The 22,068-nt window shown below is 40.0% G+C and overlaps 1 protein-coding gene across 4 annotated transcripts in view; it reads left to right on the top strand.

The window, feature by feature from the left end:
• Positions 1-22,068, top strand: part of cdh24b (cadherin 24, type 2b) — a 160,370-nt gene that overhangs the window by 68,290 nt on the left and 70,012 nt on the right. For all 4 annotated transcript variants that reach the window (XM_032531471.1, XM_032531474.1, XM_032531473.1 and 1 more), the window contains one exon: positions 15,838-16,132. In XM_032531471.1, the coding sequence (XP_032387362.1) occupies positions 15,838-16,132 (295 nt within the window). The remainder of the gene's footprint in view (positions 1-15,837; positions 16,133-22,068) is intronic.

Here is a 22,068-nt window from a genome sequence, read left to right on the forward strand (position 1 = left end):
AAACACATCACAAAACCCAGAAAGCTTGTAAGCCCTGCTTTAAAGTCATAAATAACACTACTCAGATGAAAGGGTCTTTTGTGAAACTGAAGGAGAGAGGAGAGGGAGTCACGCAGACAAAAAAAGAAGAGAAGAGTGTGTGATGGTACCAATAGGAGGGTCAGCACTAACCGTAAACGCACACCTCCTGACAAAACAAAACTCATCAATAATGATTTAAAAAACTGTTTCTTTGCAAGCAGCTCTGTGTTTTTTTGGGCTTCCACTCTTCCACTCCCTGTAGAAATCATTTAGCCTCAGGGTCCGAGCACAGCAGGGGTGAGACAGCAATTAGAGAGTGACTACAGTGGTGCAGGGAGGGAGGAGAGGGGGAGATAACAAGACAGAAGAGAGCGAGATTACTATGCAGGACGCAGAAGGGATGATGCGGAAGAAAGGGAGTGAAACGGAATACAGAAAGAGGTTTAAAAAAAAGCCCATTAAGGGCAGCGTTAATGGCATGTGGATACACAGGGCGGAGGGGTAGCGGGGAAAAAGGTGAGAGTGGTGCAAAGTGAGGAAAGGTTAATAGCTTACAACTGGCAGAGGGGAAGAACGTGTGAGGCAGTTTAAGGAAAAAAGAGGAGGGGAAGGAGCGAGAGATCACACACGTTTCTAAAGCTGACCTCACAGGCAGACGAGGCCTGAAGCGAGGAGCAGAAAGACAGACAGGAGAGAGAAAGTGAGGGTTATGAAAAGAGGCGGCAGGGAATCCAGGGCATGAGCACGGGGACGGGCAGGGTTTACACAGAGGGGGAAATACAAGGGAGTGAGGGAGAGAGTGAGAGAGAATGGAGAAAGCCGTATAATACCATTTTATTGCAAGACCCCATGGAGGCCACATTCAAATTTGTGTCTCTGTGGTGAGTGGGCGCAGGATCACATAGAGGAAATAATAGATGGGAGCGACAAGGAGAAAAAAAGGAAGAAAAGAGGAGCAACTGTGGAGTCTATTAAAGAATGAAATTCAATGGAAACAGAGCCTGCCTTTCTCTTCTTTACTTCCAATCTCCCCTCTCTCTTTATAGCCTATGTTTCATCTCGGGATAATGTTGAACAAATCAGCAAAGCGAGCATCTGAATTTAAAGCATCCTTCCCCCGGATGTGAGAATGGCAGTATTTTATCTCTGAGAATATATGAACTGCTTATAATACATTTACACCATTTTCAACTTCATGTAAAAATGCATTTGTAGATAACCCTGGACATTTGGGTAAGTATGTGTGAAATCTTAACAACCTACTGTAATGTAATAACACAAAATAAAGCACAAGTTGTAACCCTTCAAGGTTCAATGATGATACATACAGTGAGTGTTTATGAGCTCTGTGACCTGTGAGGATTGAATAATTATGCTTTGGCCTGACCGGTGTATGTTGCTGAACGTGCACCACTTCTCCCTGTGGCCCTAAAGCAGGCTGTGAGTCACAGGAGGGCGCGGCGAGAGAGGAGGGCAAAGGAGGATCAGTGAGAGAGAGTTAGAGAGAGAGAGACTCCCCCTAAACACGTCTGATTTGAAGTTTAGCTCATAAATACTACGAATTTTGTGGCATGTTATGTTGTCACCAATCTCATCTTGACATTATCAATATAAAAGTATTAAATTAAAATATGAATATTGGCTGTAATCAGTGTGGAGGGATCCCATGTTAAAGGGTAACTACTGTTTTTTTCAACCTGTACCCTAATTTCTTATGTTTTTGTGTGTAAGCGACTGATAGGAGCAGCAGTCTTTGAAATTGGTCCAGTAGACAGAAAGTTGAGACAGAAATCTGCGGCTCATCTCAGTTCTCTGTCTCTAGAGAGCAAATGCAAATCTGGAAAACTGGGTGTAATGTTAGACAATGATCTAATGTTAATGTCATATCCATCAAGTCACAAAATCAGTTTTCTGCCATCTTAGAAATATTTCTAAATTAAGCGGCCTTTTTGTCAATAGTAGACTCTGAAAAATGGATTCACGCATTTAACTGGAACAAAGACGTTTGGACACATTACACCTGTCCTCAGACTTTTTACACTGGCTCCCAGTCAAGGCTAGAATTGATTTTAAGATTCTTCTCCTAGTATATAAAGCTCTCAAAGGCCTTGCACCTCAGTATATTAGAGACATGCTCGTTAGAAATGAACCAGCAAGAACCCTCGGATCCACAGGCAGCGGTCTCCCTCGCTGTAACTTGAGAGCAGGGGAGGCTGCTTTCTGTTTCTATGCCCAATGATATAACACTTAAAAAAAGGCTAAAAACCCTGCTTTTTACAAAAGTCTAATGAGTTTGTTGCTGTTCAACGTTAATCTTTGGTGTGTGTGTGTGTGGTGTGTGTGTGTGTGTGTGTGTGTGTGTGTGTGTGTGTGTGTGTGTGTGTGTGTGTGTGGTGTGTGTGTGTGTGTGTTGTGTGTGTGTGTGTGTGTTCTATACATGTTTTGCATATATTTTACTCTGTTTAATTGAACAAAGTTAACTTTTGTAGAAAGCAAATTGTGTTTCATTAACTTGTATGAAATGTGCTATAGTTTGATTGATTGAGTATTAAGTGTAACTCTGTAACCGGCAGCCACAGACCGGACTGCAATGTAACCGCATGGGGTTAATGTTCAGCGTCAGTTTGGTGCTGCTTTTGCCACTAAAAGGCTCTGACCACCTGAAGTGTCTGACCACATTATGGAAAGGATCCCTTCAGAGATAGACCTTGTAAAACATCTTTGAGAACTTTCTGTTTAGCCAGAAACAGCTCTGAGGTTGCAAACACTAAACTCCTCAGACTTCATTTAAAAAAATATTACTTTAAGCGTGTATAGAGCCAACATATTTTCACATGTAAATTGGGAAACTATATGTTTATTTCAACCAAAATTGGATTTTTGATGGTTGGAAAAGTTGAAAGATGACCCAAAACGGCTTTTCACAATTTTATTTTTTTCTGGTGAATTTGAATGAAGTGTGTTTTACGATGCTAAAATTCCTGTTTATTTACATGGAGCCTGGTGGATATAGCGAACGCAATTTCGTGGGTGTTTCTTCCTCTTTAACAGAAAGGTCAACCTCCTTTGAAATCCTTATGTTGTCAGACACTTAGAATATTAATCTGAGCCTGTCAGTTGCAAAATGAGCACTTTTGGGAAGGTAAATACAAATTGCCCTATTAACTGACATTGTAGCTTGTTTCGCCGCTGCTGACTGCAGCAATCTTACTTAATACTGTCAAAGATTGTTGTTCCCATCAGTCACTTAGACACAAAAACATAGAAAAAATAGGTTCCAGGTTGAAAAAAGGTAGTTACCCTTTAACATTAACGCTGTGGTAAATGAGGTTGTTGGGTAAGCTTCTGAGCTTTAGTTTTCTTGGCCTGAATTCCAGCTCTAAAGGTAGAAAGGTAAGACATCTAAATATGGTAACAAATCTACTTTCAGAACAGGAATGTTTTACCTATTGCACAACTTTGCTCCTAAAGTCACACACTATGCAACTATATGTCACATAGGCCTACAAGGAATTTGACTCAACATGCTCATTTACAGGACGATACAGATACAGACGTACAGCTAAAGAAAGCGTCTGTGTAAGGTGATTGGTTGTGTTGCTGTCAGTCCCCTGCTCGATATCCTATCCACTAATCACAGCGTCTCTCAGATGAAAACCCCCCTTTATTGACCCCCCTCCATCCCCCCACTATACAGTGCGTGCATGTGCATTAGGTAATTAGAGTGAGACTAAAATGGACAGATTTGTTATTAAAAAAGCAAAACCTAATAATGATGCAAGTGCATCGACGACATCCACCACCAGTGCAGAGAGTTCCACCAGTGCCCTGTCAGAAGCAGATAACAACAGTGAAGATAAGAGCTACTAGACAGGTGGCATTGATTCTTTATTTCCCACGAAGCTGATAGCGGTTACGTGTCAGTTGAACCTTTCATCTCCAATCCTATCTGTATGTGTGAGAAGTGGCACTGTCCTGAGTTGAGTTATCGAGTTAATAGGCGTGTGTGTTCGTGTCAGTCGCTGTCCATTTCCTAAGGTTCTGAAATGCAAACTTTTTTTTTTAATGGCCGTGCCCCCGTGAGCACCCACGGAGAAAAACATAAATCGGTGCCTATGCCTCTCAGTGTACGCGGGATTCTCAGCTGATTATCTTCATCCTGACCCTCCCTAACTCCTTCCATCCTCAACCAAACAGAAGAACGCCTGCACTCCCTCAATTGTACAACGTATGTATACGGCGTAGTTTTGCGGGGCTGCCATTTTTAAAAAATCTGGTTCGAGTGAATTAAAAGTTGCGGCCTCTATTGATTGTAGCTTGGCTATTTAAAAATGGATGGTTTGTATGGAGTTAGATTCCTGCCAAAAGGTTGTACACAAAAAAATGTGTTTCACACAAATAAAAGTTGTTTGTACATAAAAAAATGTGTTGCACACAAATAAAAGTTGTTTTGCAAACTGTCTTCAAACGTTACACACACATAAAACTTGTTTTACAAACTGTCCCCAAACGTTGCACTCAAAATATCATTTATAAATTGTCCCCGAGTACAAAACGGTCTCTGCTCGCTCAAAACAGCCTCTCCTCGAGTACGAAACAATTCCACACCCCTCTGTGGCAAATTTCTGCCAAAAGTCACATGATACATTAGGAGTAGTTCTGATTTTGTGACAGCAGGGAGCGCTCTTTCACAGCTAACACCATGAGCACCCACAGGGGAGTTTCCAAACTTTCACGGTGAAATATTAATATCTGACCCTCTGGTTAGCTTCTCCCTTTATTGTGGTATTTTAAATAGATAGAACCAGAGTGGATACCAAGATAAAGGCATTGTTAACAGATCATAATTCGGGTTTTATGTTGTTGTTTTTTAACAAAAAAATAACTGTCTATTGTATAGGCACTTGAAGCCTACAACAATATTTGATTTGAAAAGTAACATGGTCCCTTGCCGTGACATAGCGGTGCCTTTAACTGAAATTGTAAATGCTCTATCTGCATAGTTATGGCATAGTCAGATATTAATATTTCACCGTGAAAGTTTGGAAACTCCCCTGTGGGGTGCTCATGGTGTTAGCTGTGAAATGCCGTCTGTCTTCCTCAGCCAAACCGGGCGTTTCAATTGTTTTGAGAGCGCCCCCTGCTGTCACAAGTCAGAACTACTCCCAATGTATCATGTGACTTTTGGCAGAAATTTGCCACAGAGGGGTGTGGAATTGTTTCGTACTCGAGGAGAGGCTGTTTGAGCGAGCAGAGACCGTTTTGTACTCGGGACAATTTATAAATGATATTTTGAGTGCAACGTTTGGGGACAGTTTGTAAAACAAGTTTTATGTGTGTGTAACGTTTGAAGACAGTTTGCAAAACAACTTTTATTTGTGTGCAACACATTTTTTATGTACAAACAACTTTTATTTGTGTGAAACACATTTTTTTGTGTACAACCTTTTGGCAGGAATCTAACTCCATAGGTTTGTGTCTAGTGACAATTCTCTCTGACCAATCTGCAGTGTTTTAACTCCACCTTCTAGTATCGGCTCAGTTCGCTTGGAACATCGAACGAGATGGTACCAAAAAAGCACCGGGTACTATACACAACTTTTGCAAATGAGCCAGTGTGTAGAGACAAGCCGAGACATGCAGTGGTGATGAGCTCCAGCTAAGTGATTGTCATGCTAACATGCTTACACTGACAAGTCTAACATTCTCATGTTTAGCCCATGTAATTTGGCTGTTGTGGTTTACTTCTTTATTTTTTTTAACTTAAATTGGTCACATTGTATTTGTTATGGTCAACCTGTAATCAAACACTTGCTTATTTACATATCCAACTGACACGGAGCAATATTGTCATTCATTTGAAGTCGTGTTTCTGACCACCTTGCAAATGTTAATTCAATATACATTCTCATCGTGTCTACGTAGGGCCCCTCTCTGTTGAAGGGCCCCTGGGCACGTTCCCAGATTGCCCGTATGGTAGATCCGGGTGTGTCTCTACTAACTCAAGAGCAGTATATCTAGCTCTTTAACTGCTAAATGCTTTCCTCTGTTTCCCAGCTACATGTAGTCTTTCTGCCCGTTGATTGGAACTGAGCAGGCAGCGTACAATGGGTTTATGAGAGCTGTTTTTGTTGAAAACAACTGTGCCTGCTGAGTCTGAAAACAAGGTTGATAAAAAGCTTTGGCATTGAACCATGCAGTAAACCCAAAATAATGACCAAAAAGGCGCTGACATACTCCATGAAACAGTTATTTCATTCACTTGTTAATATAAAAATATGGATTAGAGTAGCTTTAGTATTGCTAGTATTATAAAGCATCAATATTTTACTACATTTCTTTAAACACTCATTCCTTGTGGAAACTAGGCAGTTATTTGTGACCAACTGCTGGTGTGAGTAATGAAGGCCATGGGCAAGAGGGAAGAGGGGAGGACGTGCATGGCAAGGGCGGGTCAGAAGAAGAGAGCAGGGCCAGGATGAGAGGAGCAGGAGGCCAGGGGAGAGCCGAGTGAATGGGGATAGGTTGCACCAAATGGGGGGGGGGGGGTTAGAGGTGACAAGGGAGGTGAAGGAGTAGGAAGAGGAAGATGGGTGAAGAAAATGTTACAGGAGGAGGGAATCTCCTCCTGCCACATTTTTTTGCAACATTCAAAAATTCAAACAGTTTATGTTGACACGACATTCTTGAACAATCTGTAATCTTTGTAGCAAAAAAAAAATCAATCGTGCCCAATTTTCACAAAAATTCAATTCTAAAAAGTAATGAAAAAGATAAACAGTGCTTGAAATTCCTTTTAATTGTTGCACATTGCTCCTTTTCTCTTTTTCACACACACACACACACCACACACACACACACACACACACACACACACACCACACACACAGACTTTTGGCTCCCGACAGTAGTAGCCATTCCTCTTGGCAGTGGCACGCGGTGGCATATATGTGGGCGATTTGCCCTTTAAATGTACAGCAGTGAGTTAAGCCTCCAGTGGCCTTTTCCAAGCCCGTCTCCTTCAGCTAAAAATATGATGTGGAGTATACACCACCAGAGTGGAACACTGAAGCAATAAAACACAAACAATTGCCCGACAAGCCGCCACACACAGACACACACACATTCTCCCTCTCATACATCAGCTGATTATGATAATCAAAAGTGGGATTTGCATACTCTGAGGCTAAAAGCACAGTTTTGTCCTGAATAATGTATTGCGTAGGAAGGGAACAGTGGCGAGATGCATTGAACAGCTTATGGTGCTAAAGGAAAAGTCTAATAATGATGAATAATGAATGTTCTATTAGTAAGTGTAGGAGTGGGAGGAAGTGTGTATTAGTGTGACAGAGAGGGATTTCACAGTTTGTGTGGGGGGTGTGTTGAAGTGGAGGCCACACAGTGTGCCCTCCAGAGACAGACTGAATTGGATCTAACGAGAACAGGGCAACATGTCCACACCACAACTGAATTAAAGAGGCAATCGGCGCTAACCAAACTTCAATGCTGAATCAATGGCGGATCAATGCTAAACAATTAACTGCCGCTCCTCATGACGTATGTAAACCGTGTCTCGCTGTAAGACAAACAGACAGGAAGCGTTTTCAATACCGTCTGACATTTTACTGTGAGAGCAGAACAAAAGAGAACCCCCCCCCACGCCCCGTCCCCGCATTCGCTGCGAGAATGGGTTTGATTGAAAGTTCAGACGGAATTTAAAACTTGTCACAGTACAAAGGTCTGTCTTCTGAAGTCACAAATGCTCCTCAGAGGCTGTCTGGTTTCTGCTTCTGTTTCTGTGGGGGGGGGTTATGTTCGAGTGCCTCTGCATAATTGGAATGTGTTTTTGCTATGCGTGTGTGCATTGATTAGAGAGGAGAGCCGAGCAGTCAAAGTACAGCATGCAAATTTGCATCTATGTGTGTCTCACACCTGTTAGAAACACTATTTGCATAGTTTTATGATTATGTTTTATGTGGTTATAATGGCTTGTTTTAGCCTAGTAGGGAGTGTTTTCACATCACGGCAATTTTTTTTTTTTTATTGTGGGGGAAGGATTTTAAAATTAAAGTAGGACTTAAAGTAGGTCTTGTTCTTATAGTGTTGACATCATTTCTATCTGTTTGGATAACATACTAACCAAAGTAATTACTTTAAGTCTGGCAGGCTAAAGGCAAGCGGCCAGATGACAGACGAGATGTAAGTGAGCCATAAATGATCCAATCAACTTTATATGGATGTAAAATCACAATTGTAAGCACACGTAATGTTGGTAATAAATTTGCAGTGGAAAACTGTGTGCACATCTATAGCTCTCAGGTTTGTAAGCTGAGATAGATGTTAATGATGGACAGTTATGGTAATAACTTTTACCGTTTGCCTTGTTTTCTCGTTTAAATAAGTTTGATAAATCTGACTTGTTTTTAGCTTGGTTGATACGTTTCTAGATCTTGCCAATGAGTACAACGTTATTATCACCGACAAAAAAATGTGCCTAAACTATGACAATAACATCAACATTTTAATTTATTTCCATCATCCTGGTAAAGAGTGACTTATTAGGGACTGTATGCAAATTAAATGTGCCTGATGTGCTTTTCAGTGACAGTGTTTATAAGTCTTGATTTAATTTTTTTTTTAGTGTATCATATTTTAGCGTAGGCTAATTTGGTAAAGCCTTATTTCATGGGTTTATAATTTCTGAATAATGTACTAATAATTTCCTGGAAATAGTCATGGAATAAGGTGTCAATTATAGGTTGAGTTGGTACACTTCTAATAAATTAATTTAATAATTGTTATCCGATAATAAGAAAGTCAATCAATATATATATTTACTTGGATAAAATGGAAAAAAATCATTTTTGCTTTTCATTCAAGATAATCCACATTTTCTCACAAACTACCATCAAATGCCATAGGTCTTTTTCAGGAAATTTTCCTATTTAAAGTAATAATCTCAAAGTCTCAAAATGTCTAAAGTCATGCTCTATTGCTGAATGAGGTAACACAATGGTGATTAAGCCTATGGCCCACTAAAGAAAGCATTGCATTTGCAGTTTTATAAACTGGGTGTCTGTGGCAACATTCCCTGGAAAAATCTATACACCACCACACTGTTTATGTCTCTGGGAAGTGAGAAAAAAAAAGGCATTTACTGCCATAGATGCCACCAAGCGATTGAGATTGTTTTCTCAAACAGTTCTGTGTGTGTGTGTGTGTGTGTGTGTGTGTGTGTGTGTGTATCAAACATAAACATCTTTTCCAACCCTAATTACTTTCATGCTATCCCCTACCTGTTAAATATGAATTGTACTGATGCAGTTAATCCCAACCTTGAATTGGAAAGACATCACACAAACTGCTTCTTATACCTGTGTTCACACACTGGTTTGTATTTGATTATGTGTGTAGGTGTTGGTATGTGTATATCTTGCTCTCCTGAGGCCCAGATGGGGATCCATTGCTTAACAGATGGGAGACAGAGCTAAGACATGTGATGATGGCAGAGCTGATCACAGCCAACCCAGAGAATTGTTGACTTAAATTACTAGTCACTGTGTAGATGTTGGCCTCAGCTTTGTGCTGTGCTCTATTAACACCCACACTTCCTGGCCTGCTTTCAACACACACATACACACACACACAGGATGTGCCAAGTGAAGGTTCAGCCAGAGCAGTAGGAGACTTGGAGTCATTACACCTCTTTCTTTAAAGCTACTGTGGTCACCGCGCACACACTCATCTGGTAAGACTGTTGTTAAAATAGTCACGTATAGTATAAGACACACATACACAAAAGCGCACACAAACACTTACACATACCCTCAAGCAAAACTAATGACATTTCAGTGCTAGGTATTCCAGCCACAAGGCACAGTTTTATTTCAAACAGGCTCTCTGAACTCATATGGGCCTTGTCCCAAATTAATTTCGCTGCCGTTTCCCCTGATCGGCTTGTTTCTTGAGACATCTCTCTGAATTGGCGGGCCTGCTCCAAATCGATTGGCTGACCCTCTCCCCTCTACCTTGCTTGACACTCCCAGGCTCATATGAAAGAGCTGGCTCAGTCCAAGCCCCCGGCGAGACCACCACACAGGCTTGTTGTGGAATTTGACTGTCCGGCGGGGCTCACGGTTGTCCTTTAGGCCTGCGGTCCTTTTGAAGTCGCCACACAGAAGATGAATAGCTTCCCCAACTCCTTGCAGAGGAGATTGGGGGATATTCTTACACCTGCTTGTGTGCCCTTGCAAACTCTCCCTGATGTGTTCAGGGAATTGAACCTTGCTGCCAATCCCAGGGCTCAGCGGTGCCAATGTACGCCTGTTGGCGTTTCACATGAGCTGCCAGATGATTTTCCATAGTTTATAATTTTTCCTGCTCCTATAATGTTACCTCCCTATTAACCTCACACAAGCACATTGACCACACACCACACACACACACACACACACACACACACACACACACACACACGCTGGATTTGTGGGGGGAAAGCATCCACATTCATTAGGCTAATGCACGGCTGTGAAAAAATCACATTTTCCTGGTGTTTTTATGATTTATTGTGCAGCAGAAATGTGAAATTGTGTATATGGGGTATTAGTTATTTAAATGATTTAGGGGTTGGCAGAGAGTACTTTTCCTCCTCGCTTCTTGATTTATGGTTATTGCAAAAATGTGAAATTGAGTATATGAGTATAAGCTTATTACCTTATGATAATATAAGTAATTGAAGAGATTTAGGAGTCTGGGAGGCTGGGTGTTGCACACACAACTAGCGCCAGAGAAAATGGAAATGGCAGCTTATCAGGCTCAAATCGCTCTCCAAGCAGAGGTGACACATCAGTAAATTTGGCTTTTGTGGCCAGTGTCTTCGTATTGTTTGGCTCTTGATATATTTGATTGTATATCAGGGGGATATGAAACGCAGGAGTTATGAGATGTCATATTATTCAAGTCAAGCGGATGTGAAATATGGTGATATCCATTTGTTATAATATTGTTTGGGTATTCTTGCACACTGACAGGTTGCTGAAAGATATTCCAAAGCTTTACCACCTTTGTAGCCGTAACATTTCCATAGCCATTTTATTTAGTTAAGTGGGTTTTCCACATTTTACTTTCCTATTAATCTAGGAGGAACAGATAAGGGTGAGAGGTCAGCCTTAAATGGATTTGATTTCCTTTGGCTGGGCTCTCCTGCTCCAGAATGACTCTGAGCAGTGCTTTCAATCAGTGCTGCCACCGCTCACTGTGGTAATGATGTCCGGGGCTTCATTAAGAAGCTCGTTAAGTCCCCTCGTTAAGCTGCAGGGCCGTTAAGACTTTGATGGTTAATGGCTCTTCGTTAAGAAGAGTGAGGAACCAGGCTCCCATGGTGGTCCTGACCAGCCGTGTGTTTTGGCCAATTGGCCCCAGTTGGACCCCACAGAAGATGGAGGATGAGAGAGGTCTAAACTCATTGTAGGTTAAAAAAAATACTTTGCAGTGAACTAGTGTCACCCTGTCTGCAACAATATACATTTTGATATAGTAACAAAACCTGGAAAGCTTCATAGGTGGTAGGCCCAACCATTGGTTGGACCTCAGTTTATACCACTGAACTATATTGTTTGGTAGAGCAGGCGCACATACAGTATAAAGAGGGACTTGTGTCCCTTTGCTGCATGTCATTCCCCCTCTCTCTCTCCATTTTCTTGTCTTTATCGGTCCTGTGAAAAAAAAAGCCTAAAAATGCCCAAAAATAAACAAAAGAAGCAGGCGACCAGTCTATATCCAAGACGCCCCACTTCCGGGATTGCTCCGATACCATTCAAAATTTTGCCAGATTTCACTCTTTTCAGCTGTTACCTTCCGTTTTCTTTGTGTTGGGATTTTAAACTCTGGGCAGTTTATGAGGACTATGGTTAACTGCTCCTCAGATGTTTGGAGGGTAAATCCAGACAGCTAGCTAGACTATCTGTCCAGTCTGAGTTTTCTGTTGCACGACTAAAACAACTTTTGAGCGTACACATGTTCCACCAAAACAAGTTTTTTCCATAGACTATTTTGACTGTAGCTCCGTCCGGCACTTTGCGCCACCCATAATGATTGTGATTGATTTAAAGAAATGAACCATAAAAATCAGAGCATTTTTTTCTCCCATCTTGGAATGCCGTGTGGACTAGCCAGCCCTCCTCCGCAGTGCTGTGGAGGGAAGGTCTGTGGCAAAGTGAGACTAAGGTCAACATAATTATGATGGTATACCAGGTAATAGCATACCTGCAGGTTGAAGATATAATAGCTATTGGCCCATTGTTGGATGTATGCATGTAGATTTGTCTATGACAGCTAAAGTGTGTTTTGCTCACGTTGCACTGATTGTACATTATTTCCTTGTCATTTTGAAAAATAGTGAAATTGAGGCATATACCAGTTTGCCTGAATGTTTGTAGGACTGCATGAGGACTGGTGTTTGTAAATTAAAGTCAACATAAAGAAGGTAAATATGTGGAGTGGCTGATAGTATGATAAGGAAGGTATGAAGAGCTTGGGGGATTTTATAGTTATATGGCTTAGAAATGTAACTACAGAACCAAAATTTTACAAAAAACAATATCACTGAGACATTTGGCGTTATAGTGGTCTTTCCCCACTGTGCTCTACTTCTGCAAAATTATTTGTTAATTTATATATCCTAAACTGTAAAGGTCCTCAAAATAAATTGACAGGATGGGTATGGAAGGGTCTGGATCTGCCGTTTTCATAAAAGACATTTTGACATGGCACATTTGGAAAAGCACAAGTGTAGATGAAACAGTTAATGACGTCTGAATTCCATTTAGGTGCTTCAATTTCAGGGTCCTGGTATTTTGGCTCATTGTCACACTGTCATGGCTTACTGGGGCACTTGAATAGAGCAGAGCCATCGTTAATGTTATTAGTAACACCTGTGCTTTTCCAACTACGACAAGTCACACTGCACTCTAATGACAAAGAGTGCTTGAAATGGGGGGCATTAAAAAAAACTACTAAAATAAACTGAGATGCTGCTGTCGTCTATTGAGAAAACTTATGTGATAACATATTCAAATGATTCACCACTCAAAATCTGTCTTTTGAGAGTCTTCACACCGGAAAGAAATAAAGTATAAAAATGTCAAGAGAAGCTCAGTTGGTTGAGCGGGCGCTATGGAGAAAATCAAATATCACAATAGTTTTGACAAAATACCTTGATATCGATATTGTAACAATATTGTAGTGTTGACTATTGGTGCTTTCACAAAATATTTACACAATGACATTTTTGATAAATAATTATCATTAATGTGGAGATAATGTCCAAGTGGGTAAAGGCAAATAATATAACAGTCTGATAAGTTCAGAAAATGACATAACTTTAATGTAATGCAGCCTTTAAAACCAGGAAGAGACAACACTTATGCCATATTAGGATATTACGATATCCACAATCTAAGATGATATCTGGTCTCATATCACTATATCGATATAATATAGATATATTGCCCAGCTCTAGCTGCCGTATGTATAGACGTTTACTCCTCAACGTGGCCTTTTTGCTGCATGTTGTTCCCCCTCTCTCTCCTCCTCTCATTTCTTCAGCTGTCCTGTCAGTAAAGGCCAAAAAACACCCCAAAAATAATCTTAAAAAATAAAAATTCAAGGCTTCCATAGCAAAGCTCACGCTCTACGATTTGACCAATGGACAAACTACTCTAACCAGTGAACCCACACACACCTGCTTATGAGCTAGGTAGAGATTGAGGGATTGACATAATGTAGCTGAATAAATACTTGAATAAATACTACTACTTATGTAAATACTTTATATGTAACATACAGAGTAGTTTCTGGATTGGCTGTGGAGACTTGGTTTTTCAGGAGTAGTTTACTGTAAGATGTTTCTGTGAATTTTTTTTTGATTATGTTTCTCGTCCCTATTTTTGATGATGCTAAAAGCACCAACAATCCAAGCTGGCCACAGCGAACTACAAAGTTTTCATAGATCATTTTAAAGCAAACAGTGGTGAAATATAGTGGTTATAGTGGTTTTGATATTTCCAGGTTTCAGGCCAAGTATCACTTTAACATATTGTCACAACAGTTCTTTGGGCTAACTTCACAAACCGAGCTAGCAGGAACATGACAAGTTAGTCAAAGATAGCTAGTGTCACATTGCCACATCTCCACGGACGTAGTATGGTCTGTCTCCACTGCTTATCTCTTCTGGGATAGGAGACAAAGCACTCGGTTTGTTTTTCTTTAAATCATTCACAGGCTAAATACCAGCAATATACATCCGTTGAGCCGGACTAATTCAAAGATAACCCCCCCCCCCCCCCCCCCTCTGTTACATTACAGAGTGCATGCATGGAAATAGTTTCCTAAGTGCATTCTGCTTTCACACACACTTCTATGTTGGCTAGAGTGCTTTTAAAATTTTCAATTTACATTATCATTTAAATAAAATTATCTTTTGAAGGTGTAGTGTTGTTTAACTTTTGACTTTGTGCCAAATTTTTGCTTTCAACTTTCAAACAGTGTGAACTTTTGATTGGTGTCTTAGCTGGCAACAACCTTGTCAACATCCGTATTTATCGTTTACCCCCTGGGAAGCTGGTGCATTCATGCTATTTTCCTCCTCCAAAAAATGGCGATCCTCAAATTAAATGAACATGCCGATTCACAGTATCCATTCTCATTTCATTTAGTAAATGTGCTTAGCTGTTGCCATGCAACAATGCCTTCCTAAGCGAACCCACCCACACCCTCCCAAGCCAGCTCTCCGCTCATCCCTCCCTCTAAAGTCACACTGTCACACTTTCTTGCGAGTGCCGCCTAATTTATCACTTTTTTAGCACAATTTTTTGGTCACAGTTGCTATTCGATCCACGTAGGTGTGGGGTAATGAGATTGAATCTTGATGTGCTGGCCACGTCTCGCTGGCGTGTTTCTCTCATCGCGGACAGAGGCCAGTGTGGAGCCTTCCCTGATATTACCTCTCCCTGCATGAGAGGCCGCTGGTCGCTTCGCTGCTCTGCCATCCTGCCAGGCGCTGATCCAATAAAGCTCAACACAAGGCTGTGATCGATAACAGCATGTCCCACTCCCATACACCCCTCTCTCCCTCATACACACCTATTAGTTAGGAATAATTGATTGGCCTACTGTTTATTATTCCTTTGATTAGGTGCTTTCATTAAATAGCAAAGGCATTGCATGTGCGCAGACTAGTAAGCTATTGCCGTCCACAGCTGCTACGAAGTGAATAGAGGCTTGAAGAGTGAGCAGAAGAGTATGTGTTCTGGATATCATTGGAGATCAAGGAGATACTGGTTCATATCTACTCATACTGCAGGAATAGAAAGAAGAGACAGTATGATGGCAGAAACGTGTGGTGTGTGTGTGTGTGTTGTTGTTGTGTGTGTGTGTGTGTGTGGTGTGTGTGTGTGTGTGTGTGTGTGTGTGTGTGTGTGGTGTTGTGTGTGTGCGGTTGTATATGTGTGTCTGTGGGTGGGAGGGAGGTATTGTGCATATTTCTTTTGTCTGCCCCTGCTTAAATTTATTATATCCTGGAGGCATGTAGAGGATAATCTGCTTGTTTTGTCTTCATTGCCTGTCTTGAAAAAACAACTTAATTTTTAACTGGTGTTTACTCTTGTCTTTCTACCCCACCCTTTTTGTCCTTGTCTTTCCTTTCCTCTCACATTTTCTCACTTTATATTTCTCCTTTTTTATTTTTTCCTCATTGCTTCTATTTTATCTCTCTTTTGTTTGTAATCATGACCCCTCTTTCTTTCCTCTACCACCCAGCTCCACACCGACATGGACAGGAATGATGGACGCACTAAGTATGTCCTGCGAGGCGAGGGAGCGGGCTCAGTCTTTGTGATAGACGAGAAGACTGGTAACATCCACGTCACCAAGCCACTGGACCGTGAGGAGAAGGATGAGTACCGTCTCATCGCCACGGCCACCGACAGGCAGACAGACCGTGCCCTGGAGCCCTCCTCACAGTTTATAATTCGGGTGCAGGACATCAACGACAACCCACCTATCTTTGACGAAGGCCCCTACATCGCCACCGTGCCTGAGATGGCCAATATAGGTACTGGAAGTAGGGTGGGCAGTGGGGGGGAGACGTGTATGGAGCTCATAGTTTCCAATGTTAAATAATAAATACCACATGCAATAATTAATCATATGAATAAATAAAGTAGAATATATAAATGAACCAATACATTGTTAAATAATTTAATAAATTGAACTTTACATTTACAATTCATTATTGTGAAAACTAAGATCCTTATTATGTGATTTATTTTCTTTCTTTAGTCAGTTTTTATTGTATGATATTTTTTCCCAATGTCACTTTTTTCCCTAATGGCACTTTATTTACAGTAGTCAGCAATGCCCGCCCCCCCTCTCACCTTTCAGCCAATCAGCATGTGCCCCCAGCCCCTTAGCAGGCTAACCAACTGTTAACAAAAAAATAGCCAGCTAGCTAATGTTAGCTTGGGCAACAATGGTAAATAAATTCTGAATCAATGAACTGGAAGCTGGTGCTACAATTGAACAAAGTGAACACAGTTACAGTACAATAACTAACCTCTTTTTTTTCTTTTTCTTTTTTTAAGTTCACGCTAATACAATGCTAATTCAACGCTATACATGCTACATAACTAGCCAGCTAACCAGCTTGGTTGGTCTGTGAACTTGGATGTATTACCTAGCAATAAAAGGAGCAAGTGATAGCGGCAACAGTGTTAGTTCTGTGGCTGAAATCTGAAATCACTCCCTCGTTCACTCATTCACTTCTCCCGACAGTTTGCTCTTTAATGAGCGGTGAATTGCACTCCGGGATTCTTAGGGAAGTTTAGGGAACATGTGAACGGCTGAAACATGAGGAGGTAAACACTGGTGATGCTATCTGAAAAGTAACATTATAAAATAAAAGCATCATTTTCATAATTTTGAAAAACTTCATTTGAAAATAAGAATGTTGAAATTCAATTTCATAAAAAATGAAATAAATTTTAAAAATGTATACACATAATGTATACTTCATGTATTAATGTGTATATTTTACATATACATTATATGTCTTATTTTCACTTTGAATACCTGTGTCCTTGTACCCACCAAAAATCAATACTTGTACATAAAATAGTTGCATCTAGAAGGATAGCTGCTCAAAGCTTTCCCGTAATATGATCATCTGAACTTTCTGCTGTGATCTGACTGGCTCAGTATATGAACAAATTGCTATCGCAACGCCATCTGCCATCCAGACAGCAGTGAAGAGTTACATTTTTCATGATAGAAAGAAGATTACGCCTACTCTTTCGACCAGAAGACAACATGGAGGTACTGCTATTATAGTTTGACCAGGTAACATTTGTGCAAAGCTGAACATGAGGTAACATAATTAAAGTCCTGGATTTGGAGAGGTTTTTTGTTTGCTCATTTGGCTCAAGGATTACAATTTTGCCTGGAATCTTTGTTACATGTCGCATACATTTCTTTATCTCATCTGTTATGTCTTTTCTCCGCTGTGATTCAGTAATGAGAGCAAAAGCGATAAAAAATAATCTTTTGGCTGGGATAAGAACTTACCTTGATTGAGCGGGTTATTGAAGTCACATTCTGTATAAACTACGGCTGTTGCATTTTATTGGTTTGCTGTTTAATCACAATAAAGTACCAGCCAGTACAGCTGCTGTCAAGCTCCAAAATGATGGATGTCCCGTCTGACCACAGCTAGACAGCATATTTTATTATTTTTATCTCAGAGGGCTGAATTGTCTGAAGGTATTTTATTCAACAGCTTTGAAAAGGGTAGTCTATATAGCCAGCTCAAAAACTTCCTTTCAATGAGAAAAATGTGATATTTTCAAAAATACAAAATATCAATTATTGTCTGCTAAATTAAACCATTAATAGATAGAGCAGGCGCCCATAAATAGAGATTTACTCCTTGATGCAGCGGGCCCGGGTTCGACTCCGACCTGTGGCCCTTTGCTGCATGTTGTTCCCCCTCTCTCTCCCCTTGCATGTCTTCAGCTTCCCTGTCAAATAAAGGCTTAAAATGCCCAAAACATAATCTTTAAAAACTGCCCCATATGAGAAAAATGGTTAGTGATTGGCCCCCACCAAGGTTTGGAAGGCTGGAAATCTCTCTGAGCTGGAGACGGACCAGATGTATTTGTCTGAGCTAGCCTCGAATTGCCAGACCTTCCTCCACAGCGCAGAGGAGGAGGGTCTGGCTAGCCCACACAGCATTCCATGATGGGAGAAAAAAGTGCTCTGGGTTATTGGCATTTCTTTCAACCAGTCACAATCCTCTTTGGCGGTGCTAAGCGCCGGACGGAGCTATGGTGCCGCTGCAAAATAGCGTCTGGAAGGAACAAGCTTTGGTGGACCATGTGTACATTCAAAGGTTGTTTTAGTCGAGCAACAGAAAACTCAGATTTAACAGATAGTCTAGCTAGCCGTCTGCAGAGATCTGAGGAGCAGTTAACCATAGTTCTCATAAATCTACCGGAGTTGAGAATGCCAACACAAAGAAAGTGGACGGTAACAGACATTCGGTCGAAATGAGGGACATCCGGCGGAAATTCCGGCGGTACCTGAACAATCCCGTAAATAAAACGTCGTTGATATAGAATATGCCAGGACAAATAAAACTTGAAGTTGCTCGGTACTCAAATGTGATCAAACCACACCCACACTGTCCTGCAAATTGGGATTAGTTTTTGTCTTTTAAATAAAAAATGCACTAGGATATTTCTTCAATTTTGGTGTTGCTCATTTAGTCATGAATATTCAAAGTTATAGAAAAATACTTAAGATTAGATGAACTCAGTAATGACAAATCTGTAATGTACAAGGATTAATAGTACCTCATGTATCCCATGTCTTAATGCAGAAACAATATGATAATGAATGCATCAATTAAGGCATTCATTTACATATTGTTCCTGCATTAAGTCATGCATTAGATACTATTAATCCTTTTATATTATTGATAGCTAATGAATTAATTTATGAATAAATTCATGCTTCTTCACACATAAAGTCATGCATGAATTCATAACCATTCATGTACCCTTATTATAAAGTATTACCATTTGGAGTTTTTAGGGGCTTTATTGCATCAAACAAACATAAATAGAATAATATCACTCATACATACATACAATAAAGTGTTAGGCTACTCTTAGCAATTAATCATCCTATTCTCACATAAAGTCATGGTAAATTATTACCAGCACGTACAGATTTTCATCAATAGCACTATGGTTTATAGTCAAGGTGAAGTTATACACTCAAGGTGAGAATTTATCTGTAAAATGAAATAGGCTGACATTTTGACTGGTCTGTATTCAGTACAACTCAGTTCAATTCTGTTCACTTTCATACCGTAGTCTTTTATTTTTTATTTTATTGAGCCAAAGTGATACTGTATTCAAAACAAGCAACATTGAATGCCTTGAGCGATTGCCAAATTATAGCACCTAATATACTGAAATATAATTAAGTAAACGCAGAGATTAACCTGCTGTAGGTCTAATGAATGAAGAACTCAGCGACGCGTGTCCGTATGATATGTTAATAAGAGGCCTATTTGATCTTTTCCATGTTTCCCTTTAGGCTTGAAGACTTTTTGAAAGTCGAAGGCAGTCTGAGAATAACTGTGCAAACATTTACTAATGAAAGCAATCTGGTAAACTGGCTGTCATGTGCAAGAGGGATGAAAGGGAAATATTCCCCTCTGTATAGTTTCAACACAGATTTGTCCATGTAGCACATGTCAGAATTCAAGGATCTGCCCTTTTCAGATTGCAACACCTAGATATAATTTTTATGCTGTTGCCAAAAACGGCACAAAGTGAAGCACATTTATACTGCTATTGTTTCTTTATATCTAGGTTGTATGCTTTACCTCCTGTTTACAATCTCCAGTCTCAACCATGTTTTTTATGAGTTTGATATAGATATACTGTATATGTTTTTGATATATACTGTATGTATATATATGTGTGTATGTGTGTATGTATGTATGTATGTATATATATATATACTAAAAGCACATGTAAATTATACATCTTACACCATAAAGTATATACCTTTTTGAAGAAGTTTTAAATGCACTTTTTGTTGGGAGCAGGCAGGTCAGGCGGTGCTGTTCAATTTTATTACTCTTTTGGCATGAAATTGCATCTCAGTTTCCGCCTGCTCAGACTAGACAGAGAAAATTTCATGGCTTGAGTTGGCGTTGCATGCACAGACCCTTTCCAAAAACCCAGAAATCAAATGCAAATTGGGATACACTTTAAATGCAATGCAGGCAGATTCTGTAATGGGTTGGATTAATGGGTGATTTTTTTAATAATACCGTCACCACAGCCTTTTGTAGGATGTATGAGGTATTTTCCCGTTTGTTGATTAAATACCTGTAGACATCACACAGCAGCAGGAATGATACAGTGCATAAATTCCATCTGCAGTCTCTAATTTAAGAGATGTGGCGCTTGTAATTATACACAGGCCAAACAGTTTGAGTTATTATTAATATTATTATATGGGGAGCTCCTAGGTTATGTAATCATGTAAATGACTTACACAGATTATTGTTTTTATCTCGCAGTTGTGGCTTGATTGTGTGAATGTAAATGTAAAGTACACAGCTTCAACTTACTGAATACAATATATTTAATCATTTGAGCATAAAAAGTACACATGGAAACAGCTTGTATTGTACTTCATAAAAAGAAGACATAATCAGCCTATTAGGGATTCTGCTGTCTATTCATAGTCAAGTCGTGTTTACCGCGATGCTGCTCTGGGATTTAAAGTTTCCTCTCGGCTCATTACGAAACCGCCAGCTGCTTTTAAATGGGATAAGGAGCTAGCGTTGTAATTGGCCAAAACTAAAACCTACCCTGACTCCACCTGCGAATAATCCATTTCGCCTACCAATCATGTATCCATACATTTCTAGCCTTGTTACACATACAACCAAGCATGAGTTGGTCACACCTGCTGCATTTGCAACCTATGTTTGTGTACATTTATGTTTGTGCTTGCAGCCAATTTCAGTTATATAGAACTCTTAGTTTGTGAGGTTATACAATCTGAAATGCTTACGCAGAATTGGTGGATTCAAATGAAAAAAGTCAGTCACCATGACAGTCATGGTAAAATAAGAAAAAGTGGGTTTCTGGTGCAAACACCTTAAAATCCATCAAAAGTGGATCCTGGATAACTCAGTTGTACTACATGAAAATCTAAACTAAATAAAATGGTACTGTTTGGAAATTCCTGTTTAAACACTGCCCTGTTTCCTGTTGGCATTGATGTATGGCAGTGTCTGTGTATGAGATAATAGTTACACTCCAACAACCACAATACAGTTTATCAACTAAATTCATGTGAACAGAGTGGACTCATTCTTCGAAAGCAGAGAATCTAAGGTACAAATAAGAGAAATTACCCTTTTTCCAATTTAATAAGAAATTGTAAAGGATTACAAAATGATCCACTTTGAAAGAAAGTTTTTTCATTTCATTTTTTTTACTTAAAAAGCTGTGACAGAGTGCATGTCATAGCCACAGTGACTTGATTATATTTCTGTGGCTGAAGGAAGACCATGACAGAAGCGCTTGGATTTGGAATGAGAAAAAAAAGGCCAAGATGGAGAGGAATTTTTGCCCATTGCAGTGAGATGTTGAAGTGACAATAACTGTCTGAGATTGTAATTCCGAGCATGACTGCAGAGTGCCTGTAGGAAACAGTTTGTTTGTACAAAAAGTACTCTAATCTCCATTTAAACTCCACTCTACTTCTTGAAAATGGGTTCTACTATGAGGAGCACCCTTCCCTTTTAAAGGCATGGGAAATTGCTTTCTGGAAAACTTTCGAATTTGCCAGAAAAGAGGGTATTATTTTAAATAATTCACCCCTAAACTGGTTAGTTTGAAAAGTTCAGCAAATGTGGCCTGAGGTACTCGACATCAGCTGCTTATAGGTCGTTTCTAAACA

The sequence above is a fragment of the Etheostoma spectabile genome, chromosome 12, assembly GCF_008692095.1.
Source record: "Etheostoma spectabile isolate EspeVRDwgs_2016 chromosome 12, UIUC_Espe_1.0, whole genome shotgun sequence".
Lineage (NCBI taxonomy): Eukaryota > Metazoa > Chordata > Actinopteri > Perciformes > Percidae > Etheostoma > Etheostoma spectabile.